The sequence below is a fragment of the Gnatocerus cornutus genome, chromosome 4, assembly GCF_029298725.1.
Source record: "Gnatocerus cornutus isolate USDA-ARS CGAHR chromosome 4, icGnaCorn1.1, whole genome shotgun sequence".
NCBI lineage: Eukaryota > Metazoa > Arthropoda > Insecta > Coleoptera > Tenebrionidae > Gnatocerus > Gnatocerus cornutus.
In genome coordinates, this window is record NC_142236.1 from 19,576,788 (window position 1) to 19,590,869 (window position 14,082).

General features: G+C 35.4%; 1 protein-coding gene across 1 annotated transcript; it reads right to left on the minus strand.

Moving 5' to 3' along the window:
• Nucleotides 1-608: 608 nt before the first annotated feature.
• Nucleotides 609-10,454, minus strand: LOC148176607 (cytosolic carboxypeptidase-like protein 5). The gene is made up of 8 exons (XM_088034436.1): nt 10,292-10,454; nt 9,865-10,152; nt 6,010-6,155; nt 5,629-5,961; nt 4,875-5,581; nt 1,768-1,972; nt 1,533-1,721; nt 609-1,430 (listed from the first exon to the last, which is right to left on the minus strand). The coding sequence occupies exons 2-8, from the start codon at nt 10,094-10,096 to the stop codon at nt 945-947; spliced, it is 2,298 nt and encodes a 765-aa protein (XP_087890562.1). The 5' UTR covers nt 10,097-10,152; nt 10,292-10,454; the 3' UTR covers nt 609-944.
• Between the last annotated feature and the right edge of the window lie 3,628 nt (nt 10,455-14,082).

The following is a 14,082-nucleotide window of genomic DNA, read 5'->3' on the forward strand; positions in this document are numbered from 1 at the left end:
TACGATCTAAAGCGAGCCAAAGAATAGATGTCATTTGTGACACAAGATGTTGACAGATGGGTGTAAACGTAGTTCCCAGTTTTGACGTAATGAAATTGGAAACTAACTTGATAAAACAGCATTTTTTTCTCAAATTTTGAAGACAATTTGCATTGAATCTAAAATAACAACTGAGATATTTTAAACATATTTATATTGAAAAAAAATTAAATTAGGGGTTGATATCACAAACCCTCACAATTACCTAAATATTACATTTTCAAAGCGTCGCGACGCCAAAACTATCAGTGATAAAAAACAAATTTTTGCGTCAGCTTCTAGAGCTTTGTTAACTGTGAGCGTATGCAAATTTTGAAAGTTTTATGAATTTTGAAGTGTTGCCGGACCCTGTATATAAAACATATTAAAAGATTTCAACCCAACCATAGTAAAAACAGTCTAAAATAATTAAATACTGCATCTAAACAGTTTTCAATGGTATTTAAATGGACCCGCACTCCATGGGCCCCAATTGTGTATTATTGGTTGCATTCGAACAGATGGCGCCACCATCACAAACTCAAACCAGCGCCAAATTTAAACAGGGGATGTTAAAAAAAAGACTCCAATACACCAACTTGTTGTTGCTTTTAATTTTCACCTTATAAAACAGATAATTTGATGAAAACGAGTAAGTCACAGATCCACATCAACAAAAACTTAGATTAGATTAGAAAGTGAACAGTAAACAGTACCAACCCCAAGACAGAAATTTCAAATTCCGCGCGATAAAAAGTGAGGTTAGCTGCAAAACGCGAAATTTGAAATTTCAATAATTCCCCCAACTTTAACAACCCCCTTTTCGACCATGATCCATTTATTGTACGTTATGTAGGTATATTATATAAATTTTAACCAAAATATTGACAATCACAAAAATATCACGTTATCGGTAACACTAAAATTTACTTCGACTTGAGTTTCTTCCTCTTCTTCTCGCCCTTCGCGGCCTCCGCCGAGTTCTTCAACCTCCTCAGCGAGTGCTTCTTAAACTTACACTTCGTAAAGCTCGAATTCTTCGCGAAGCTGTGCCCCAGAAACGGCTTACTCGAGCTCGCTTCCTCCGCCTTGCTCTCTTCCTCCTTCTTGTACCCGATCTTGCTCTCACTCTTCATCATACAAATCTTGTTCGCGCTCTTAATCTTACCTCTAATCAACTTCTTCTCGCTGCTGATGCTCCGCTTGAACTTATGCGTCAGATCTTTCTTCACTTTCGGTTTCTTATTAAGCCGAAACGCGCTCTTGGGACGGTCAGTGCTCGTGTACGAGCAACTCGGCTCGACCATGTTCTCTTTGCGTTCGATAGGAACTGTGCTGGGTCTAGAGCGAATAGCTAAACGTTTCGGAACTGAAGGTCTCGTCTTCACGACTAATCCATGAGCGGTTTTACCCTGCAGCAATAAAACTCTTACCAGAGTTAAGTTTTTATATTGACAACACAAAATCGACCACCCTGTACAACGTCACGTGTCTAAAACATCACGTTGGCCTACCTGGTTCTGCAGGCCTGCTAGATTCCTCAGCTTCACCTTATCGGGAATCCCGGCTTCCAGGTCTTTGGCACAGTTAACACGCAGCCAGTCTTTTAGTCCGGAGATTGAGTGGAATTCGGAGTTGGGGATTCGAGTGCAGGGGTTCTGACCGGTGAGGTCTAAGATTGAGGCGCCGAGAGACCGACCGACCTGAAATCAGCACAGTTAGAGATGAACATGGGGGGACGTAGAGCACCTCTTCGAAGATCTGAGGGGTGTACTTTGGAGGCACTAGAATTGTATGGACCTTGTTGTGGGCTTCTTTGATTGTAGGAGGGAGCACGTTGACCAGTCTTCCGGTGTTGTAATTACATTCGAGGGTGTAACTTTTTGTCAGTCCGGTGAGTTTGAGGACGGCGACGCGGCCGGAGCCTTCGCGGCTCATGCCGTCTCTTCGGTCCCTGGAATTCAACAATACTAAAGAAGGTACAGTCAGCAGCAAAAGAAATTTCGTTTCGTTTTCATGTTCTTTTACAAATATACTTAAATTTGTAAATGCGCAATATGTTTCTTTACACAACCATAAATTCATAAACTCAGTTTTTTGTGGATTTGAAGCCCGGATTTGGAACTGTCGTGAAATTCTGGGTAAAATGACCTCCAATAAAGGAAGTTTACTTCAAAAATAAGCAAGAAATCGACCGAAAAAGGTCGAAAAAACAACTAAGAACGGACTACCCAAAACTCGACCATAACTCAGATATTTGTTCACGTAGGGAAAAAATTAAGGCAGTTTTGGATTCAGCGTGAAATTCTTCGTTAAATGAGCACCTATAACTTAAGTTAACTTTACAAATAAACGAGATATTCACCAAAAACTGTTTTCAAGAAGTCTTTTTGGAGTGATTTTCAAAAAACTTTTTTAAGGCAAAAACGACCTTTAAGACTATATCAATCGAAAGACTGGCTCGAGATCTATCAACTGGCCAAATTTCAGATCGGTAGGTCAAATAGTTTACGAGTGGTGGCCAAAAAACGAAAAATTCAAAAATTTTCATAAACGGACTTCGCTCAACTGTCATCGAAATTAGTATTTCATTCGTATTAATCTAATTTAGTCGGTAATCTTAGTTTACGTCTAGGAAGTCGCATTTAGTTCAACATGTTCTGAATTAGTAAAATTAGTCTAATTTAAACCGATTTGGCCCAACTTTCGTCAAAATTTGAGTCGCTTCATTCGTTTAAGTCTAATTAAGTCTAATTAGTACGTCATGAGCAATCTTTGTCTACGTATTGAAAGTCTAATTTAGTAAACCTACTTGCTCAATGTTAGTATACGGTCATGAAGCCTAATTTAGTCTAATTTGGTCCGAATTAGTAAAATTAGTCTTATTTAAACCTATTTGATTCAGATTCAATCAAAATTAGCGTTGCTTCATTCGTATTAGTCTAAGTAAGTCTATTAACGACATCTTACTCTACGTATAGGAAATCTAATTAAGTAAAATTAGACTAATTTAGTAAAATTAAACAAATTTGGTCCCACTAGTCCAACTTGTTCAATATTAGTCCACGTCCAGGAAATCTGATTTAGTCTAACTTGGCCAGAATTAGTAAAATTAGGCAAATTTAGTGCAGCAAGTCTTACTTGGTCAATAGTACTCAATATCTAATTTAATTCAATTTCATCTAATTTAGTAAAAGTAGTTGGTCTGAATAAGTAAAATTAGTCAAATTTAAACCGACTTTACTTTACTTTTATCAAGACATTCCATTCATATTAGTTTAATTAATTTATTAGTCTATTTACTACATAGTAGTCTACGTCTCGGAAGTTTAATTTAGGAAAATTAGGTTAATTTAGTCCAGCAAGTCTTACTTAGTCAATATTAGTCTACGTCTAGGAAGTCTAATTTAGTCCAAATTGAGATAATTAGTTTAATTTAATTTAACTTACTGTGATTTTACTTAAATTAGCCTAATTTAAACTTAAACCAACTTTCATTAAAATTAGCGTCGTTCCATTCGTATTAGTCTAATTTAGTCTAGCTGCTACGTTGTGGGCATTCATAGTCTACGTATTGGAAGATTAATTCAGTAAAATTAGTATAATTTAGTTCACCGTAATCAAAGTTAGTCTAGATTGGCAAAACTTGACCTGACTTATTCATTCCGTTCGAACTAGTCTACTTTGTAGTTGGCCAATGTTAATAGACATATAGGAAGCGTAATTTAATTTAATTTGTCTCAATTCTGCGTAATTTAGTAGACTTAACCTGACATACTTTAGAATTGGCATACTTTCATTCAGAACAGTCTAATTTAGTAAAATTAGGTTAATTTGATTCATCTAGTCCTACTCGTCCACGTCCAGGAAGTGTAATTTAGTCTAATTTGGTCTGAATTAGTACAATTAGCCCACTTTAAACCGATTTTACCCAGCTTTCATCAAAATTAGCGTCACTTCATTCGTACTAGTCCAGTTTAGTCTAGCTACTGTGTCGTGGGCAATCTTAGTCAACGTATAGCAAGTCTAATTTAGTAAAATTAAGCTAAATTAGTCCAGCTAGACCTACTTGATCAATATTACTCAAAATCTAAGAAGTCTAATTTAATTCAAGTTGGTCTGATTTGGTAAAAGTAGTTGTTTAATTAGTAACATTAGTCTAATTTAAGCCCAACTTTCATAAAAATTAGAGACACCTCATTCGTATTAGTCTAATTAATTTATAAGTCTGTTTAATACGTCGCGGTCTACGTCTTGAAAGTCTAATTTAGTTCAGCTAGTCCTGCTTAGTCAATAGTAGTCTACCTCTCTAAGTCTAATTTAGTCCAATTTCATCTGAATTAGTAAAATTAGTCTAATAAAAACCGAATTGATTTAACTTTCATCAAGATTAGCGTCGTATCATTAGTATTAGTTAAATTTAGTAAAATTAGGGTAATTTAGTCCACCTTGGTTTAATTTAGTAAAATTAATCTAATTTTAACCGACTTCGCCTAAATTTTATTAAAATTAGCGTCGCTTCATTATCATTAATAAAAGTCTAATTAAGTTTATTTACTACGTCGTTGGCAATCTTTTTCTACATATTGGAAGTCTAATTTTGTGGAATTAGACCAATTTAGTTCAGTCAAGTCGTACCACTTGGTCAATATTAGTCTACATCTAAAAAGCCTAACTCAGTTATTTGTTGTCGCATGTGGATTTTGAAACTTGATTTAGAATCTGCGCAAAATTCTGAGTATAATGAGCGGCAACACGCAAGTTTCCTCCAAAAATAACCGAGAAATCGACCGTTCATGAATCCCCGGCTGTGTAAAAAAACACAGTGCGCATAAACAAATAAAGATGTATCTCACCTGAGATACATATTCCGTTCGGTAAAATTACAGGCAGTGAAATGAAAGTTGTGGTTGTTGATGCTCATCAACTTCGGCAACAGCATGCACTCGACATTCCTCTCCAACTCCTCGAAGTGGTTGCCGTACATAAAAATCCCCTTCTTCGAGGCATGGCCGTGCAGATCCATGTACAAGAACAGCCCCGACTCGTTGGAGTTGACATCGCCCTCTTCAATTTTCACTTCTTCGCGACACTTCCTGCACACTCCCCCTACACTCGACAACCCTGCGATGGCGTCGTCCAACTTAATCGTGAAAGTCTTACATTTCACGCACCACACGCTCTTGTCGTTCTCCTCCAAGCTCATGTGGGAGACTTTCATGCTGATGTTGCTGTCGCCCCCCGTGGAGGACGCGTCGACTTCTTCCTTCTCGAACCCGAAGTGGTAGTAGCGGATCAGCGCCCGCGCGGCAAACACCGGCGAGTGCTGAGACAGCAACGGGTTAAGATACATCCTGTTGAGATTCACCCCACGCGTGTCGGTGCGGTAGTGCCCCATCGCCACCCCGTCCGGGTTCAAGAACGGTACCATCTTAAACACGTACAAGCGTCGCAGCATGATGGCCACAGGGTCGTCGCGAGTCAACAGCAAGTTCAACAGGCCGTTGAAGACGAACGTTGATGGCGTTTCCCCTGGGTGCACCCGCGCCGAGACGAAAATCACCTGAAATTCGATGGTGGTACCCTGGGAATTTCGCCCCGTTCGCTCACCTTCTTCCCGACGAATTTGAACGGCCGCCGCGTGTTCTTGTCGGGGAAGAGATTCTTCAGCCGCACCTCCATCTCGGGGGTGATGCCGTGGTACGAAGAGATCGTCAAGAGATTGACGTCGCGGCCTCCAAGCGACCGACACACCACCTCCTTCGTGTAGTAGATATCATCTTCGTACGTCGCGATGTACTTGTCGAACTTCACGTCGATGCCGCTCAACATCTTCTGGAGGTCCGTGTAAGAAAAGGGGTAGGTGAACGCAAAGTAGGTTACACTGTGAACATTTTCTGGTGTCTTAAATTTAAAACTAAGCGTAAAGATGTCGTCGATTGTCTGAAATAAGGGAGGTTAGAACGTGGGGGTGGAAAGGGGAATAGTTACGTTGTAGACGGGTTTGTCACGGATGCGCTCCCATTGGGGCTTTCCGGGGACGACGCGAAAGACGGGGGCCATGCCTTGGCTGTACATTTTGCCCTGGCGGTTGAGGTCGACGATGTTCAGACGAACCAAGAGACATGGCGAGTGTGCTGGAATAAAAAATATGGTCTTTAAAATTTAACAGTTGGTAGTCCTGTCTTCAGATAACCTAGAATATCAAACGAACCTAAAAAGTAAAAAGGAGATTTTGGAGAGAAGGAAGCATTGGTTTTAGAAATATGTTGGCAACACTGTTTGTGTCCAATTCCTAACGCTAAAGTGGTCTTTTAAATTCAGTGTGTTGGTAGTACTGCAATTCCAAATTGACTGATTTTAGGAGTTATAGGAGGCTGTGAAAATTGCAGCTTGATCTGTCTATTTGAAATCAAACATTGATGACGTCATGTCACCAACATAGAGAAAGCAAAGTCGCCTTACTTTTATAACCTTGGTATGTTGGCAGCCCTGCATAACACTCTGTGATAGTTTGACGTTAAAAATGACATGTGTCTTCTGACAGCTGTCGCAAAACAGTGCTACCAACGAGTAAAAAGTTGTACTAAATTAGGAATATGTCGTAAAATTACGTTAAATTAGTGTGAATTAGAATCGATAGATAAGTAAGATGAGTAATAAAATTACAAGTTGACTAATTTCGTTTAAATTTATCAGTTAAACGAGCTAAGTCGGCATAAATTAGACGTTCCAGTAGTAGACTATGAAATTAAACTAATTCCACTTAGTCAAACCAAGTTGAATTAAATTAGACTAATTAGACTAAATTAGACTAATGCGAAGTTGTAGTAAATTGTTTCGAAAGACTTACAAACTGTAAAACAAAATCAGGTTTAAAGAAATAAGTCTAAGTTATTTAGAACAGCCCAATTCAAACCAAATTAGACTTCGTAAATGTAATCGTTGCCTAAATTAGACTATACCAATTGCAAATAAAACGACAATAATTTCAACATAAATCAGACCAAGTCCGTATAAATTGTAACTCTCTAAAGTGTCAAAATTCGTTTAAACAAATTAGACTCGATAGGCCAAATTTGTTAAATTAAAATCTTAGTAAATATTTTCGACTAAAATTATTCAAATTCTAATCAAATTGAAGTAAATTACAGTCAATTGCCTCAATTATGTCTTTGATGTTGACTAGTTTCGACTAATTGCAATAAGTCTAACTAAGTTGGAATAAATTATATTATTTTGAAAGAAAACTAGGCCAAATCGGACTGAATTAGAAAGTGTAAATTAGATGCAAAAAAAAAAATTAAACGGACTAATTACATTATCATGCTATTAAGAACTGAATTACGCTTTGAAGAAAGAAGTTGACTAATTGCGACTATATGGATGAACTGAAAGATCATATTAGACTAAATTATATTCAATTGGCACTTAATTAAAGCCAAATTAGATTGAATTAGGCTCGACAGACCAATTTAGATGACGAAGAACATAATTAAACGTGATGAATAGATCAAATTAGAATAATTACTCGTCATTCGAATTAGTACTTAAATACGCGTTGTAGAAAAAAATGACTAATTTGGCAAAATGAACCAACAGATATATTTAATTACGCTAAATTACACTTAATTAGAAGTTACGGAACAATATAAATGTCGAAAAAGATGTTGAAACAACTAAATGAGACTAATTGTGTATTAGTCATTCCAATTAGGACTGAGATAGGCTTTGGTAGAAAAAAGATGACTAAATTAGATTAAATAAACTAACTGAAAAATCAAATGAATTGTCCTATATTGACAAATAATTAAAACCAAATTAGACTGAATTAGACTCGACAGACCAAATTACATATATGTCAAAAAAGTTGGTTACACGTGCTAAATAAATTAAAGTAGACTAATAACTAGGTCAATCCAATTAGGATTAAAATACGCAATTTCGACTAAATGGACTAACTGAAAGATGTAATTAGGCTATATTACACAATTTTAGAAATTAATTAATATAATAATTATTGTAAATTGTACCATATTGGCAAATAATTAAAACCAAATTAGACTGAATTAGACTCGACAGGCCAAATTATATGTCAAAAAAGTTTGTTAAAGGTAAATTGACGAAATGAGACTACTTAAATTAGACTAGTTACTGGGTCATTCCAATTAGGACTAAACCACGCTTTGTAGAAAGAAGTTGACTAATTTCGATTAAATGAACTAATTGAAAAAAAAATAGACTAAAGTATATCATATTGAAAGTCAATATAGGCTAAGTTAGATTGATTTAGACTAGACAGATTAGATGTCAAAGAAGTTGAAACCAATTAAATTAAACTAATTACTACGTCATTCCAATTAAAAATGTAACATTTCGACTAAATGGACCAACTGAAAGATTAAGTTACACTAAATTACATTCAATTGGAAGTTAATTAAGACCCGGTTAGGCTGAATTAGACTCTAGAGACCAATTTATATGTCAAAAAAGTTAATTAAACGTGTTAAATAGACTAATTAAGATAGACTAATTACAAGCTTATTTCAATTAGGACTAAATTACGCTGTGTAGAAAAAAAATACTAATTTCATCTAAACGGACTAACTGAAAGATCAAATTAATTATACAAATTATACTAATCGGAAATTAATTAAGCTCAGTTAGATTGAATTAGACTCGACAGGTAAAATTAGATGTAGAAGAATTTCGTTGAAAGTGCTAAATTAAATAAGACTACTTCAAATAGACCAATTACTTTTCAATTAGAACTGAAATACGCTTAACCAAATGGACTAATTGAAAGATCAAATTAGACTTAATTAAGCTATATTGAAAGTTAATTAAGGCCAAGTTAGATTGAATTAGACCAGACAGATCAAATTAGATGTCGACGTAGTTAGTTAAACGTAAATAGACTAATTACTAGACCATTCTAATTAAGGCTGAAATACGCTTTGTCTAAAGAAATTGACTAATTTCGACTAAATGAAAGATCAAATTACACCAAGTTATCCTATACTGGAAGTTAATTAAGACCAAGTTGAGACTAATTAGATTACAGTAATTACTTGTTAATTCTAATTAGAACTGAAATACGAAAGATAATCAAGGCTAAGTTAAACAGAAACGACTGACTGCATTAGATGTCAAAGAAAATTAATTAAACGCACTAAAAGGACTTTTAATTAAACTAATTACTAAGTCAAGTCAATTACGACTTAATTACGCTGTGTAGAAAAAAGTTGACTAATTTCAACCAAATGGGCGAAGATCAAGTTGAACGAATTTAGACAGGAATTTAATTCAAAATATAAAATTCGCTAAACTAGACTAAATTACACTAATTTATGGAGTAAAATAGTCCAAATTGACCAAATTGACTTAATTAGATGTCAAAGAAGTCAAGTAAATGCACTAAATGGACTAATCAGACTAATAAGCCAATTGGGACTGAACTACGCTTAGTAAAAAAAGTTGACTAATTTCAACTAAATGACTAAACTGATAAAATGACATTTGTCTTATAAAAACAGTACTACCAACATACCTACAAAAACCAAAGCCTATTTCAACTCGGATTTAAACAATGAACCAAGTTGAACTACGTTAAAACACTGCCACCAACATACAAAAACCGAGGTCTACATCATATTTGACATGTGTCATAAAAACAGTGCTACCAACATAGCTACAAAAACCAAAGTTTACTTTAACTCAATTTGAATCAATCTACCAGGCAATGTTTAACTTACGTTAAAACAGTGCTACCAACCCACAAAAAGGAAGGCACAATTTGACAGTTTAAAAAACGTCCTTTTGAGCCCCAATTCCCTTCAAAATTACCTTTTACTCCAAAATAAAACCACGTCCTGTTCCCGTTCTCGAACTCCGTCCCGCAGCAGTCCGGTCTCGTCCACACATTGAACTCCAAATCAGGGACTTCTGGAGGCGTCTTTGCAGAGTTATTCGCCACACTAATGACAGACTCATTGGGGGGCACATACACAACTTTGGCGAGGTTCGCGGAATCAAATTCATTGTAAAACGTGAACCCCGAGCATTCGATTCCTTCCATCACTTCACTTGAGTCCAGAATGTCTCAAAGCAGCCATGATCGAAGTCTTAATCAGCCTAAAAACAAAACAAATAGGGAGTTTGTGCACAAAACGTGAGATTTAAGAGGAATCCGACGATTTTTAACACAAAAAGACGACAAGAAGGTTAGTTGAGTGGGTGTTACACAATAAGTAGGTCACGCGAGTTTACTTACCTGAAAACGCGTAGAATTGAAGGAAATTGATTTTTTTGTTAGATTTCACGGAATATTTTTGATGTCATTGCGTTTTGATGCTGATCAATTTGTTGTTTTTGTGACGGGAATGACAGACAGAGTGACGTTTGAATGACAGTTGGTTGCTTGATTTTGACACTGCGAGGGTGCGTTCCACAGAGCTATATAAACTAGACGCGCGTCAGTGAGCTAAAAACGAGGTAGAGCCCAATGAATTAATTAAATGCGCTGAAATTAAATTACTGGAACAACACTGTTGACCAAATTTTGCATTTTTTAAACCAAATTACACAGAAAATGAGATGTCGATATTGACAGCTGTCAATTGTACCAACATTGTCATATGAAAAACTCCCAAATAATACATAAAAATCCAAGATCAATCAACTTTCTGCGTATAATTTAGTCCATCGAGTCTAATTTCGTCGGATTAAATCGAATTTGGTCAATTTCCAAGTCTAAGTTAGTCTTTGGAGGATAATTTTGCACGACTTGGTCTGACTTACTTCAAATTGGCATTAATAGTCTAATTTAATCTATTTAGTTCAATCCGGTTAATTGGGTCCACGTGTAGGACATCTAGAAGGCGAATTTAATTTTCTCGTTAGACTTACAATTTAGTCTAATTAGTCTAATGACAACAAACAACACCTGTACATCTTGTGGCCTCAAAAAATCAAACAATTTTTAATTTATTATTACCAATGAGATATCATCTTACGCAGAATTTTACGAGGAATTTATTGGTGTCTTCAAAATTTGGCTACGTCTACAGGTTGCCCTAATATTCAAGTTTCAATTTTTCGATTTTTCAAAAACTAATTTTTTTAGAAATGTCAATATAATTTTTAAACTGCAGCACCGATTGAGTTCAAATTAAGCAAACTTATAAATTTTAATCCGTTTTTTTCATAGATATAAAAATTAATAGAATTCGACTTGGTCTTCACTGTTAAAAATGCCTTTTTTGTAGGCTACAACGAAAGTCGGAACTAAGTATTCGTCACGATAAATAGATACATTTTTGCGTTTGATGTACGAATTTGGCCTCATTTGACGCAGAATTTCACGAGGAATCCAGAAGTGTCCTCAGATTTGATATATGGTTACAGATTGTCCAGATATTCGCATTTGAGTTTTTCGAGTAGCCCAGAAAATTTTGAAAAGCATTTGTTGAAACTACTGTATTGAATGAGACCAAATTTAGCATTTATATCAATTTTCATACGTTCTTTCAATTTGTACCACATTTGAAAACATTTGACCAAATTTTCATTGTTAAAAACGTGCTTATTTAGTATCGACGTCAAAACTCAAAATGCACATTTTGAAGTCGCAATAAATCAATCAATTCTAGTTTTATTACAACTAATTTGATCTCATTTGATGCAGAATTTCACGAGGAATTCATTGGTGTCCTAAGATTTCATCTACATCAACGGGTTGGTCTGATTTTTAGGTCTTTCTAAGGTGCTCGTGAAATTTCGGAAAAGACAACTCACAATGACGCCATAACTGTCAAACGCGACCAATTGAGTTCAAATTTTGTAGACTGGTGCAAAACTTCACAAGGAATCCAGTGGTGTACTTACATTTGGGCTGCGCTTACGGATTGTCGAGTTATTCGCATTTGAGTTTTCCGAGTAGCCCAGAAAATTTTGAAACGCATTTGACTTTATAACGTCGTAACTACCATCTCGATTGTGACCAAATTTGGCATTTATTTGAATTTTTATACGTTCTTTCGATTTGTATCACATTTGCCAACTTTTGACCAAATTTTCGTTGTAAAAAACCCAATTTTTGGTATCAAGGTTAAAATTCGAAATGCACATCTTTAGGAAGCAATAAATCAATTAATTCTAGTTCTGTTACAACCATTTTGGTCTTATTTGAAGCAGAATTTTGTTAGGAATTTAATAGTGTCCTCAAAATGTCTTTGACTCTACAGAGTGTTCAAATATCGACGAATGAATTTGCCGAGTAGCCCAGAAATTTTCTAAAACAACACTCTTTAAAAGTGTCGGTATAATTTTCAAACTGCAGCACCGATTGAGTTCAAATTAGGCAAAATTACAAACTTCGATTTTTTCTTTTGATTGATACCAAAATTAATCAAATTTGATTTTTTCTTCACTGTTAAAAGTATCTTTACTTGTGGGCTACCTCAAAAGTTGCATCCGAGACTTACTAATCGCGATAAATCGATCAATTTTTGCTTTAGTTGTACCAATTTAGTCTCATCCGATGTAAAATTTTACGAGGAATTCAGCAGTGGGCTCAGATTTGGTCGACGCTTTCAAATTACCCAGACATTCGCATTTGAGATTTTCTAGTGGCCCAGAAAACTTTGAAAAGCATTTGTTATGATAATTTTGAAACTACGGCCCGGATTGAGACTAAATTTCACATTTATATGAATTTTTATACGTTCTTTCGATCTGCTTCACATTTAAAAACATTTGATCAAATTTTCATTGTAAAAAACGCATTTCTTTAGTCTCTACGTCAAAATTCTAAATGCACATTTTGAAGTCGCAATCAATCAATCAATTCTATCTGTTTTATAACTACTGTGGTCTCATTTGATGCAGAATTTCGTGAGGAATTTAATGGTATCCTCAAATTACGTTTGTATCTACAGGGTGTACAAATATCTACGAATAAATTGCACGAGTAGCCGGAAATTTTCTTAAACGACACTCCTTAGTAATGTCGGTATAATTCTTAAACTGCAGTATCGATTGAGCTCAAATTGGGTAAGCGTACAAATTTCGGCTCATTCTTTCGATTCATACTAAAATTAACCAAATCCGACCTTATCTTCACTATAAAAAACGCATTTACCCGTGAGCTGCCACAAAAGTTGGAACCGAGACTTACTAATCATGATAAATTGGCGAATTTTCGCTTTCAATGTACAAATTTGGTCTCATCCTACGCAGAATTTCACGAAGAATCCAGCAGCGTTCTCAGATTCGGTCTACGATCACAAATAATTCAGATATTCGCATTTGAGTTTTTCGAGTAGCCCAGAAAATTTTGAAAAGCATTTGTCTTTATAACTTTGAAACTACCGCCCTGATTGAAACCAAATTTGGCATTCACATGCATTTCATTACGTTCTTTCCATTCGTACCACGCTTGACAACATTTGATCAAATTTTTATTTTTATAAGATTAACGTCAAAATTCGAAATGTATATCTTTACGTCACAATTAAATCAATCAATTCTAGCTCTATTACTTCTAATTTGGTCTCATCCGACGCAGAATTTCACAAGGAATCCATCAGTGTCCCTACATTTGGTGTACGATCACAAATGGCCTTAATATTCGCATTTGAGTTTTTCGAGTAGCCCAGAAAATTTTCAAAAGCATTTGTCTCTATAACTTTGAATTTGTCACCTCGATAGTGACCAAATTTAGCAATTATACGAATTTCTATACATTCTTTCGATTTGTACCACATTTAACAACATTCGACCAAATTTTCATTGTAAAAAGACGTATTTCTTTAGTATCTACGTGAAAATTCGAAATGTACATTTTTACGTGTCAATAAATCAATCAATTCTAGCTTTATTATAACAAATTTAGTTTCATTTGATGCAGAATTTCGTGAGGAATTCAACGGTGTTCTCAAAATACGTTTGTATTTACAGGGTGTGCAAATATCAGGGAATAAATTTGACGAGAGGTTCAGAAATTGTCTAAAGCAACACTCTTTAGAAATGTGAGTATAATTCTTAAACTGCGACACCGACTGA